The 13,436-nt window shown below is 44.2% G+C and overlaps 1 protein-coding gene across 1 annotated transcript; it reads right to left on the bottom strand.

Annotated features, from left to right (window-relative positions):
* Positions 1-3,452: 3,452 nt before the first annotated feature.
* On the bottom strand, positions 3,453-12,878 carry LOC117852234 (pre-mRNA-processing-splicing factor 8A). Its single transcript, XM_034734238.2, has 13 exons — positions 12,489-12,878; positions 11,750-11,873; positions 11,556-11,648; positions 11,013-11,403; positions 10,197-10,686; positions 6,288-10,084; positions 6,089-6,195; positions 5,736-5,990; positions 4,987-5,622; positions 4,700-4,897; positions 4,349-4,627; positions 3,997-4,239; positions 3,453-3,902 (listed from the first exon to the last, which is right to left on the bottom strand). Exons 1-13 carry the CDS (start codon positions 12,773-12,775, stop codon positions 3,711-3,713), a joined length of 7,092 nt encoding a protein of 2,363 aa, XP_034590129.1. The 5' UTR covers positions 12,776-12,878; the 3' UTR covers positions 3,453-3,710.
* Positions 12,879-13,436: the final 558 nt, after the last annotated feature.

Genomic DNA, 13,436 nt, shown 5'->3' with positions numbered 1-13,436 from the left:
GATATGGATCTCACTTCTTTTGTCTCATGATCTGAGGAGAGTAGCCCAGGGCACCTCTCTGCACCGATCACAAACCAACGCTGCTCGTTGCATCCGTTCCTCCCCTCGCCGGCACGCTGAGTTCCGAAGAGTCTCTCCGGGGCTTCCTTACTTCGTCAGCGAAAGATCCGTTGTCGGCTTCAGAGCTGCTTCCTAGCAGCCATGGGGAACAGGAAGTCGAGGGCCTCCAAGTCGATGGCGGTGACTAAGGAGCCGCCGAAGCTGGACATGCTCTTCACCTGGATACGCTCGTTATTGACACACTTTTAGTATTATTTAAGTGGTATTTTCATACATATTCTTAGACTAATCCACCATTTAGCATCTGAAATAATCTCGTTTTCACATATGCATTGTATTTTGAAGAACATTGGAAATTGAACCTAAATGTATATTTTTGGATAAAACCTCGAATGAGCAACGAACCTGTCAAAAACGAAGGTCAAAGAGCTCAGGCCGATCAGCCTGGTGAAACCCAAGCCAATCGGCCAGGGGTCTTCTGAGACGCTCATTTTTGACAAGCACTCCTCCAAGATAACTTGTGAAGATATGACAAGTATCACTTCGGGATCAAAGAGAAATCAAAGAAGATCAAGCAGAGATTTGGAGAGTTATCAAAGATCAATCTCATCCCGAAGCTATCGACTACCAGACCCACATGCATAAAAAAAAAAGGCAGTCAGTTAAAAGATCAACGCTATTTGCTAACATGTGAAAAATCTGAATAATGTGCCTGGGGATCATATCAATTCAACTTCAAACGAACCACTATGGTAAGAAATGCAATCTCCGACAATTTGTATAACCAGATCTCAGATTAGGAATCTGTCAAGGGCTGCTAAAGCCTAAGTTGCATAATGAATTCTACAGACTCGAGACTATTTCATTCAAATGCTCCTGCTTATCTACAGCATGTTTTAGATTAGTCCTAAGCAAACAAAGTATACCACCACCTCAAGCACAAGTTGGCTAAAATGTGAAGACCCAAAAAGCATACTGCATACAGCAACTATCCAAAAGTACAGAAAATTTCTAAACATCCCAGCTATAATAAACAGCATGCAAGTTACACTTGTCAGTATGATATTATGAGATCTACTAAACATCTATCATGCAGGTAGTTTAGTCATATGTTTTTATAGCAAATTGCCAAATTCAGAACTGCCGAACTACCGCGAGCAACTGGCTATGTTGCAAAGTGTGCAGGTCACACACTCACACTGCCATTAGAACTTTGAACATCTCACGTGCTTTGCATTACACAACAGCGGTAACTGAATGAACAAATCTGAAAAGTACAATTGTAGTGAGAACTAAATGTTCAGAGACAAAATAGCTCCAAATACTGTGATCCGGCGAGAAAAGACCAAGACCAAAATAGCTCAAGTACACACATCAGGGACAGACAAAGAACTCCAATGGTGACGTCGTAGATGGCAGACGATGACCTGACCCCCATGCTATCCACACACCTTGATGCGATGCAGATTAACGAGCGTCGGAGAAATTCGTAAAGCTTATCCACAAGCAGATTAATAGAGTAATAGGGTAACTTTTGGGTAACTGTTAGGAAATGGGATTGCGAGTAGGATTTACTCCCTCTATCCTATGAAGAGTGCAATTCTAGTTTTTTTCAGACATATTAGTGGTGGCTTAAAAAGATTCTGATACCCTTGTTTATTGGCCAAATGCAGTAAATTTTAGCGTGCAAATCAGATCTGGTCACTTAGTGAGGTAGATAATTAGATTCAATTTCTAAGGTAGATAGTTAGATCCAATTTTTAGGATTGCACTGTTTTATGGGATTTTTTTCAAATACTAGAATTGCATTTTTTATGGAACTAAGTGGAGAGGCGCGAGAATACAGAAACCATAACTAAAAATACAGAAACCATAACTGTTGCTCGCTAGGAGCATGTGCTGCAGAACTAGATGAACTTTTGAACTAGCGACTGATAGAAACCCGTGAACTTGTCAGGAACAATTAACTAATTGATAGGTTTAGTCTTCTTTTGAAAAAAAAAATCGAGTGCATATCTTTGTATTAAGAAGAAACATAACGTTTAGAAGATCGTTACATCGCGGGTCAACCGGGCGCACACACACGGAACTGCAACCCACAATGATTTGCACTGAATAAAACAACTAAACAAATTAAATCAGGAGACTAGCAGAACTACTAATGCTATGTGACTCCTCCTGATGTAGGCTATCCCAAGAGACGCAGGTGTTTAGCACCTGCTTCGCACCATAGATTCAGTAAATTGGAGACTTTGGCACGAATAACGAAGAATAAACAACGATCCTCGTGTGCGTGGAGGTGCGTAGCGTGCACGATCCTCCGCCGCCGCACGTGCGCCCCGTCGGGCAAGTGGTCCATCGCGGCGGCCGCCCGGGTGGTGGTGTTGGTGGTGGCCGCGACGAGCGCGTGGGTTTCCTTGGCTAGTTGGCTTGTTGGCGCCGTTGCGAGGAGAAGGGGGAGGGAGAGGCGACGCCGCGATGGCAGACATTTCGTGGCGATGGCTTCTCCTCTACAGCTGGACTCGCGAGCGTTTGGTCGGTTTGCCCCTTCCGCTGACACGTGGGGCCATTGTCGGTCCTGGATACGCTGTCCAGTCGGGAATGGCAAACACGATCAAGTTCGTATATCAGTCTGTCAGACGCACGCGAGCATGATCCAGTGGACAGGCAGCGGCCTTCGACTCGCTTCGTGCTCATGTCCGGTGGCTCGAGCTCGCCTCGCCTCCTGCTGACAAGTGCCCCCGCCGGATCGACCTCAAGCGCCGGATCGCCGAGGCTCCTACGCAGTTTTCAGGCGGACATGGATGATGGATGTTCTCGGATTTGTTGCCTAGTCGAGTCGTCTTCTTTTAGGTATCTCCAGATATTGCAGATCTGCGGAACAGGCGTGAGAGTTGGTAATGTGCAGCAATTGACGGTAAAAGTTTGACAAGACGGCAAATCAGCGGAACGTTTGCGAATATCGCTAACAAAACACGAGGTGCTAGGGCCAAGCAGCGTCGTGTGCTCGTGAAGATTTTGCTGCAAACACAGTTGATTGAAGAATACAGCTTTATTTTTTTAAAGAGGGTTACATAGGACAAACACAATCATGTACACCACACACACATACACACACTTAAGAATAGATACTACTTCCCTCATTGCGTGTTTCTAGAGAGGAGATTGGATCATTGCGTGTTTCAAGAGAAGAGATTGGAGAGACTACAGTACCACTAAACACGTCCGCAAGTGTACTCATAGCAACCCAGAAATAAATCTAAAAGATCCACCAAAATTTATCCGGGACCGAACCCGCAACCTCTTTAGCCGGGTCCTATAAAGCAAGTACAGAAACAGAAAACAATGGGAAATCACTATCAGCCTGCGTGTCAAGTTCAGAACTATCAGCATAGCTACGAACCAAAATCTTACTGTTACCATGGCGTGCACTTGTACATTTTTACCCCGTCTCTCAAGGGTTGGCTTACAACAAAAAGGTATAATACAAGCTAGAGCAACATTTGGGGTGGGGGCTTACAGCCCGTTGCTATGGGTACAACCCGTTGCGTCAGCTTACAGCCTTACAGGTTCACACATCGCTGTCCAAAACAAAGCTCAGTGCGTTTCAGATACAGAGCTAAACATTTGGGGTGGGGGCGTCCCAGCGCCTACGAGAAGGTGTCCTCCCTATCCCCTTCTGCGACCTCACCCTCCTCGATGTTGCTAAACTCCAGGAAGTGTGTTGGCCGGTGGTCCTCGTGGTAGAAGTCCCGGGGCATGCCCAGCTTCATATTGTACTTCATCAGCGGGTCATGCTTCACCCCCATGAAGTTGAAGTTCCAAGGGACGTTATCTGGAACCTGATTGGAACAAAAACATCAAGTTAGTGTTGGAGCAATGTGACTATAAAGATGCAAAAGAGAGGTTTTGAAGTGTGTTTAAACAAGTGCATACCATATAGAAGCCAAGGAAGCGGTCACTCAGAAGCATCTGGACCTTCTCATAATGAGTTGGGAGGTATCCATGCGGGTTGCTCCCATTGTCCTTGTTGCTGCGTCCCCACTCGTAACCGCTTGGTGTCAGCTTGTATGCAGTCAACGAGCAAGATCCTGGCGTGAAGCTGCATGTCAGAATGATGCACTTCTCACCATCCCATTGTTTGTTGCCCTCCAGAATCTTAGCATGTGATGTCAGGTCCTGGAAGAACAATGCAGTTAGTGCCATGAATTCGGTCAAAAGAAGGCAAAAAAGGTTAAGTGTAATAAACTTCTGACAACAGCTAAAAAATGCTAGATAGGGTTCAAACCTGTGGTGATAGCTGTGGAGCTTCATTTGGCTGGGTATGCATCCATCCCAATGGTTCCAGGTCATTAAGGAACTCATGCTCAGGAAGATTTGCTGGCAGGGTCACCATCTGGTGAGTTCCATGCTGCGGTGGAATGGCTATACACCTGATCTCTTTAACTTGAGGATTGTCCTGTGGACTCAGCCCATACAAGAATCCAGCGATTTGTGTCCGCAGATCTGCTACGCATATGAACTTCTTCAGTATGTTCTTTGGCATAATATAAGTGTAGCCAGTCTCCTGCAATCAGAATGAATGCAATCAGTAACCATTCAACATTTCTTTTGAAAGAGATGCACTTACTGTACTGACCTTTATATCGTCAGAATTGACATAAATGTGATTGACACGAAGATACAAGTTTGTGGCAGAGATGGCCCTGACACGCCAATCAGTCTTCGATGCGAACGCTTGTTGCTCGTATGGACTTGTTGTCGTGATAATGAGCTCATCTCCATGTACATTCGTTGTCCTTGTGGTAACAGCAGTTAACTGAGTCGTCTCTCTAGACTGCAAAAACCAGGTGAAACCAAGAGTGAGAAAACTGACAGGATTATATCTAAAAAAACAAAACACAAGGGCAACTATTTATGTTTTACCTGTTTCTCAATCTCAGCTATCTGTTGCCGCTGCTGTGATGGTGGAGCAATTTCAGCACCAAGTATGATATCTCGAATTTCAGATTGCGTCAGTGCAGAAGTATTGACATTGTTTTTCTTTGCATAATCAGAAAGAATGAGGTCCCTTAGTGCACATTCAACCTTCAACCACTGTTCATCATTCAAAGTTGGCCATATATGATGTGGTTCAGTAACAATTGTTTTGTCAGGTTTGAGCAACATCTTTGCCTTCTCGTTATTCACATGTAGAGCCCGTAGAATAAGTACGATACGAGAGAATGCTGTGTATGAAGAGATACTTTTCAACCAATCATCATATATATTATAAAGAACCATCTGTGGTTCAGTTGCCTTCAGAATAAGATCACCAAACTTCTCAATCTTTAAGCAAGCCTGGAAAGGAAGTTGCAGCTCACTGCCCTTGATAACAATGTTAGGGAAGTCGAGTAGATGGACCTCCAATGGATCCAACATGCCCTTCCTTGTCACAATAATTTGCTTTGGCTGCTCTTCTACAGGCAGAGATCGAACCAATGCAGCAACCTCCTCAGCTGTTTTCCACTTGGCCAGCTGTCCAAGACGCTTTTGCCCCGCCCATACACTTGTGTGGATAACCTGCACATTATGATCCATACTCAGTTCAAATCTTCCATGTTTAGGCCTTTAGGGTACTACAGCAATAACAAAAATTACATGAAAACTGGAACAGAAATCGGAAAAGAACATACCTTAAGGAAAAGTTGACCAGTTCTTGGATTGAAAATGAAAATAGCACCGTTGATTGGTTTTGTGGTCAAGTTACCCTCAAAAGTTTTGTGAATAGTGACTCGATACACATTTGTATCATCCACAAACCATATGATTTGATTGCTGAAGATCTCTCCATAGTTTTGTGAAGACAGATATGGTTCAGTGGGTTCAGATGAGTACAACTGCAGACCCTTCCTTATCCTCTCCCTCAGCACATACAGAGCAGGATTTGACTGAAACGGAAAGTCAAGAAGGTTACTCAAATTGGACATCTATTACAGTACAGTGATCATCAAATCAAAAGGAGCTAGATTTAAACATAGTTATATACCTTCATGATCTTGTTCATTGCTTGCTGAAGTAGGGGCTTTGACCCAGGGAACCAGTTGCCAAAAGCGGAGTGCAAATTATACGCTAGATCAATTCCAATCATCACCCCTGCAACAGATGTCAATGAACATTAGCTATATTCAATTCAAACAAGCAAAGAAGACAGGAAATTGGCAGTTCATGGACACTCAGAAGCATACCAGTAGGTGATGGGTAGATGGACATATTGTCTGTTGTGTAATCCATGAACTTGGCTCTTGTATAACGTTCTATGTCATGCGAATCATAATCTCCCCAACGCAGTTGAACATCAATCCAATACTTGTTACTTGCTTTCTGATCGAAGAGATCCTTCGACTCAGAAACTAAGCTTGGTTTTGACATCTGCCATCTGTGTGCAGCAAAGAGGAGGATATCTGCGCATGAACTGTTCATCTTGTAACTCTTCCTGGGATGTATTGTCTCTTTCTGTACAGTCTCGATCTCCAGTGCATCCAACTCTTGGTCCAAAACTTGGCAAAGATCCATAACAACACTTTCATGTATCTTCTGCCACAGATGTGCACGGAAGATCTGGATCAGAGAAATCTTCAATGTGGGAATTTTCCCGTGCATGAATATCCCCGTAAGATCTAGCTGGACCTGGAAACCAACATACACGTTTGCACGATTGATGGTTGGTGACCACCACAGGGTAAATCTTCGATTGGGGATTTGATTGAGCCCAGAACGCTGTGCATTTGTCAGTTTCTTGTATTTCATAGACTCTTCGAAACCTGATGCCTTCTCCCAAAACAGACCCTCCCAGGTAGGGAAATAAGTTCCTTTAAATAATGTATGTTCCAGGATACCTTCTACACCACCAAGCGCTTGAATGACATCAGTTCTGTAGTTATTTAGGTTCCAAAGCTTCCCATCATGCCGCTGATGTGTCCACCAGAATGGGTTCTGTTTCAGCACTTGATATTGCTTAAAATCTGTTCTCACTCTCCATCCTTTATCATAGGCTAGCGTATGGCGGTCCTTTTGGAAAAGAGTGTTGATACGAGGTATACCTCTATCCCATGAGTCTTCAAGATCCTCAAGGGTCAACCGTCTGTTTTGAGATTGTGCTTCCTGCCTCTTCAAAGCATACTCAGCCCAAACACGCTGTGAATCAATAAACTCACTCTCCCATGGCTGGATGTAGCGATACAAGTTAGGAATAAGCTGGTCCTCTTCATGGCTCATACCACTTCGGAAATGTGTTACACCAACATCTGTCTGCTTACTGTACCTAAGATCGCTTTGTGGTATAAGAATATGACCCATCGACAGCATTCCTAGACCTCCAATTTCCTTAGGTGTATAGAAGATGACAGGAGGAAACCTACTAGGCATCTTTGAATTCAGGCCAATCTTTATACGAGTCTGGATCTTGTTTTCACATTTGACAAGTAAATCCAAAAGCTCCTGCGTATGGACTGTTGCTTCGCGGAAATATGTCATAAGGCCAATGAGAGCAGTATTCCACTTGTTGACTATCTTGGTGAATGTTGTTGACCCTGATGACATTAGAATCTGCCTAACACGGTTCTCAAACACCTTCATATGCTCATCATCGACTCTCAGAAAGGCAATTGCTGTCCTTTCTTTTGTCTGTTCATTCTGCAAATTCCATACTCCATCCTTTGTGTTGCTGAATGCCTCCTGAGTCATTCGTATCTTTGGCAGTATACGGACTTCAAACCCACACATGCTAAAAAGCAGGTTTGGATTGTCCTTGCTGTAAACAGAGACAAAGCTATTCTCCCATTCTAAGGTTGTAATACTCCGTGGAAGGCGGTTCTTCATATCCCAGAACACACTTCTTCCAAGATTTACATCATGTTTCATCAGCCTCATTCTTGCATCTCTAGGCCAACATTTCTTGTTATTGTAGCCAACCATGTTCTCATTGTTAGGATCAGGATGTTCTGTCAAGTACCGCTGAATTAGATCTCGCGCTTCCTCATGAGTGAAGCGGAACAATATGTGCACCTTGTCAATATATCGAGAATACAATCTGATGGGATGCCTTGTCTCAATTTTTGTGTCAGCATATGTAAGGAACTCATTTGGCATCTGAGGTGGCCCAGCAAGCTCACTTGCACGTGTTAGACCGAGAATCAGGAGATCCAGCACAAGGCCATAATACTGAACAACGAAAGATGCAAACTGAAGCCCTCGAATGAGACCATAAGAATTTGTGTGGCTCATGTCCTTGTAAGACAACACAACATTGTTCTTTGCAGTAACATAATCAGCTATGTTATGATCTAAGACCAACCGAAGAAGCCTGTTCAACAGTGTCAGATCAATTTTTTCAAAGAACTTCTCAAATTTTGTCTGGAGCATCACAACACACTGTCCATCACTTGTGTCCCATACATCCTGTAAATTGTTTATGCCCTGGCACCATTTATAAACAAGTAGAGGTGGTGGTTCAGAATCAGCAGGCTTCACCCAATTTGGGAAGAGATGGCGTTTGTCCCCCTCGTACCACAAGTACTGGTCAAGGTATGCATCAGTGATTTTTTCAAGAGGTTCGATTTCATATACTGGGATCAAGTAGCTGTATAAGTCCATGAATTCTATGCCAACTTCTTTGAACGCCCGCTGAGTAAGAAGATGCCTTTTTATCCTTGACAGTGCTTCGTGTGGATTATCGTAAGCCTGTTCAATCAACCCAAGCTCCTCCCGCTGCAGTTGGTTCAACCTAACTGCTACACTGTATGACTCCTTCAGCCTTTCCAGTGCAAGTATAAGAAGTTTGGTGTCATGCTTGTATGATAGTGGCGGAAAAGGAATTGGTGAGAACTTCCTTGATTCCAGCCAGTGAACTGTTGTTGTATAAATAGCAACAGCTTCCTCAGGAGTTACATATGGCCCATCTTTCAGGTAATTGTGTTGCCTCTCTTGTTCTGCCTTCAGCCATAGACGAGTTAACCTTCCAAGATTTTTCCGACAAACAGTCTTGTCAACTGTAGCACCACGCCTGATACGCTCACGGTTGTAATGAGCAACATTCGTCCACCAATCTGCCTTTGACTTCACATAACGAAGAATCATGTTCTCAATAGGCACAGGTAGGCCAGGGACTTTCCATGGGATATTTGCCTTCCAGCATCGCCATGCCTCACTAAGATGCTGTAATATAGTCCGGGCCTTGTTTTGTTTGATGCCCTCTGGCATAGCATCTAGAACATCGTGCATAACTGCAGCACGAAGCTCCAAATCAAAATGAGACTCAACACGTTGCTTTGTTACGGTTTTGGCTACTCCCTTCGAATGCCGACCCTCAAACTGCCTTGCCAACAAATTACCCAACCAGCGCTCCAATAATGGGACAATACCGCGAAGGAAGAAGAGCCACACTCTCCACATTGGAGCCCAAAACCCACAGCCAGGTCCTTTTCCAACAGGGCCAGTGTTGAAACGGTAATATATCAAGTGCTTCAGATCCTTGCACATCCTAATCTGCCTCATCAATCGGTACTTGTACCTATACATACCAGTTAGCTGGCCAACATGAGAGAATATGTATTGCAGACCATCTGCCAACTGGAAAGCATCAACATTTCCCAGACGGAACTGGATGTTAGCATCAACGACCAACTTAGTAAGTCGTAAAATTTCACGACACAGATGGAATGCATTTCCAAAACGAGATTTTTTCCTTTCCTTTGTTGTAAGAGTCTTCACGGGTTTCAAATTGAAATTGTAGTCTAAATGAAGATAGTTAAGATTCTTCCTGTGAATCAACAAGTTCAGCATGTTGTACCCCTGCTTGCAAACTTGCAGGCCTGCTTCCGCCCAGTCAAGCTCAGTAGTTTGGAAAAACTTTGTTGCTTGGAGTGAACGGAACAGATGCTTCTTTTTCTGAGCCTTGGGAGGCCTATGATGTAGCTCATTGAGTACATAACACTTCAACAGCTTCTGGTAACTCACACGAACTTTCACAGGATAAGCTGGTGGGCTGAAAACAGGCATTAAGAAAGATAAAAGTCAGTTGAGCGGTAATATGAATATTGAAATATACAATAAAAGAACAAGGAATAGACTGTGTGTGGTATCAAACTAGCACTCACCAATGCTCCTTGAACCACTCCGATACAAGAGGAATGTCCTCTGCACGACGTGTTCTGCCAGATCGCATGTTAAAAGGCTTTGGAGCAAAAAGCAATGATATACCAGCGGCTGTTGTATCAGTGTAGAGTTCAGTGCTTTTCAAGAGAGGTTCCACGTCTTCTGGGAGACAAAAATCTTCATCATCATCCTCTTCGGTTACTTTCCTCTCCCGACGATCAACCTTGTTAGTTGAAGTGATGGGATTTATCAGAGGATCATAGTAGAATGCTGGCAAATCTGGATCCTCTGTCTTGATATACATTATCATGGGGGTATGATAGATCCCAAGTCTCACTTTCCTTGGCCTGTTATTGTATAGATGAGGGAAAGCAATCCTATACTCAGTTCGAAGTGGCTGACGTATGATGAGTTTATTTATGTCATTAAACTCATTCCAGTCCTCATCACCCTTCTCCATATCACGGTACAGCGGTTCAAACTTCGGACCCCCTGACAGAATATAGATCTGTTAGTTCTAGATAGGAAAAAAAATAGCACATATCGAACAATAATGACAGTAGGCAGAGTTTCCCTCTTCTGACAAAATATATGACAATATATTAGATAAAAAGAAGATGCGTTATTTATCCAAAGACCTTGCCACTAGGAAGACAGATACACAACATTATACTTGGTGGGCTAAATTTTCATGTACCCGTTAACATGAAAACTTCAATCCCATGAAAGCCTACTTGGTTCTAACCCCACTGGAATAAAAGGTGGCAAAAATCATGACAGTGACAATAGCTTACGAAACTTGAAGCGGACATGCATACCTGGAATGCACATATTTAGTGCTTTGGCAGTAAAGAAAGATTCCATATCAAACAAGTAGAAATAATTCCTATCAATCAGGTCTGACAACAGCTGGCCAGCAAGGCGATATAGTGTTGCCATTATGGGAAGAGATAGATGCCATTTCCTGTAGCTGGGGCCGTTTATAAGCTTGGTCTTCATAAGAGGCTTGTGGTCATAGAACCATTCATATACAGCTGCATCTTCTTCACTGTCCAACTCCAACTGTATGGCCTCGAGTGGTTCAACATCCAACAGATTATCAGCATAGTCCAGTGGAGGCTCCTCATCATCAAATGGAGGAAAGCGCATTCGTTTAAAATGCCGCCTATCCCTCTTCTCTCTCCGCATCATGATCCACATTGTACCCCACTGAGAAGCACATTAAAAAGGCAGGTTTAAGCATAAAAGAAAACATAAAGTACATGTAACAACTGGTTGTACAGTTTCACAAAGAATAGCAGTTTCTAGCATATAAAAAGCTCAATATGTAAAAAGGGTGTGAGAAGTCTATGGATTGTTACCTGTGCAAGGTATATGGGTTCCACCACCCAGGGGATTTCATTTACAAAAGTGATAGCCCCAGTAATGTGATACAAAATTTTCACATGCCGAACCTGAAAACAAAAAACAAATTACTCAAATGAAATGCCACAAGCCTGAGTGATTACACATAAAAAACTATTTAACTGTACATCTAAAAGGACATGGCAAATACCTGCTCCCAAGGCATTGGCATGTTCTCCAGTAGTTTGTAGACAGCATGGGGCACAAATTTGAGCGCTCCAAGATAAACACGCTTGTCGTGCCTGTACTTCTTGGAGGACATGTCTCCGTGATCTCTGTAATGAAATAAGAAAGCATAAATAAAATGCATCTTAAACAGGACATACACTCTACAAAAAGAAAGGGCATCATCGGAACATGGAAATCCACTGGATGTATAATAAAACATATTTATGCAGATAAAAGGTCCAACCAGCTAGCACCTGAATGCTAAAAGGATACATCTCAAGTAACACAAGCTATGGATGCCACCTTTACCATAGAAACCTTCTCTCAGATCCCACAACAGTATTAAAACAGCTATGAACACCATCGCTACCATGGCCTACATCATCCATTAATACACATAAATTGGGACTGAAGGTCTGAAGCCAATTTCAGTATCACAAAACATCACTAGTCACTAGGTAACAGCAAATGGGCGTGCATACCACACAGCAGTTGAATTACCCACGCAGCTGTAACCTTCCAAAAGGCACACCAGATTCTCTAGTCGCACAGCATGTAACATTAAACTAGAAGCCCATCGAAACCCAATCAGTTCAAAGCTATGCATAACTAAAACAACCCGAACCCGTAGCCCAGCACGAACCAAAAAGCACTAAAACTTAGCCAGGATCATAAAGCAAAAGCCGAAAACATCTAAGGGGGAGGCGGATCTGGATGTTTACCTGATGATTTTGCGGACGTGCTCAGGAGGCATGTCCTCCTTCTGCGCCTCGACGAACCCAAACTTGCGCTTGTCTCCGTAGCGCTTCGAGTTGAGCTGGTGCCACTTGCGGGCCTTCTCCACCAGCTGCGCCTCCAGCTCCGCCGGCGTCAGCGGCTTGGCGCCCTGCGGCGCCCCGGCCGGCGGCGGCGGGGGCGGGGGCTGGCCTGCCCCGGCCCCCGTCGTGCCCGGAGGAGGCGGGGCCGCCGCCATGTGCGGCGGCGGCGGAGGCGGCGCGCCGTTCCACATCGGCGACGGGGCGGCGCGGCGGCCTCCCGCAGCGGCCTAGGGTTTTAGCGTCGTCGAGCGGGGTGGTGTGTGTTCGAGAGGGGTCGGGGTAAAAGAGAAGGGGAAAAGATGGAGATGGGAGAAAGAAACCGATGGGATCGGTGTGGCTTGGGGATATTTGTATCTGAAGGGCCTTGCGACTATGATGGCGGTGCAAGCGAGCCGACTTTGGTGGTTTGGGCCGAGCTGTGAGCAGCTTGACGGGCCTTGTTTGCTGTGTCGGTTTGGGTGGGATGGCCCGCTGGCTCTTGCGACTTCTCCAGTTTTCCAGTATTTTTCCGAGTGACGTGGTGGAATAAAATTGGGCAAACTGGATATGCAGCGTCAAATGGTTAGCAACAACACTTCACAATTTTGCTAGCAAACGATTCTTAATTTTAATATATCTTTCATTTTTTTTATAGCCGTAGCATGCATTATGTGAATTGTAACGACATCGAGCTTAAACTTTTCACCGTTGCTTTCGTGAAACTAGTGCATTCAGAAATCAGAGTTCTGAAATATCTTTTGATTGAATTGTTGAATCAGTGAGCACATAAAACAAGGTGGCCCAATTAAGTTTCCCTTCCTCGATTATAATTGAATTCAGAACCAACTTCAACAGAATTTGCTCAAAGAGCTC

Source organism: Setaria viridis, chromosome 4 (assembly GCF_005286985.2).
Source record: "Setaria viridis chromosome 4, Setaria_viridis_v4.0, whole genome shotgun sequence".
Taxonomy (NCBI): domain Eukaryota; kingdom Viridiplantae; phylum Streptophyta; class Magnoliopsida; order Poales; family Poaceae; genus Setaria; species Setaria viridis.
This window is presented reverse-complemented; position numbering and strand designations above follow the sequence as displayed.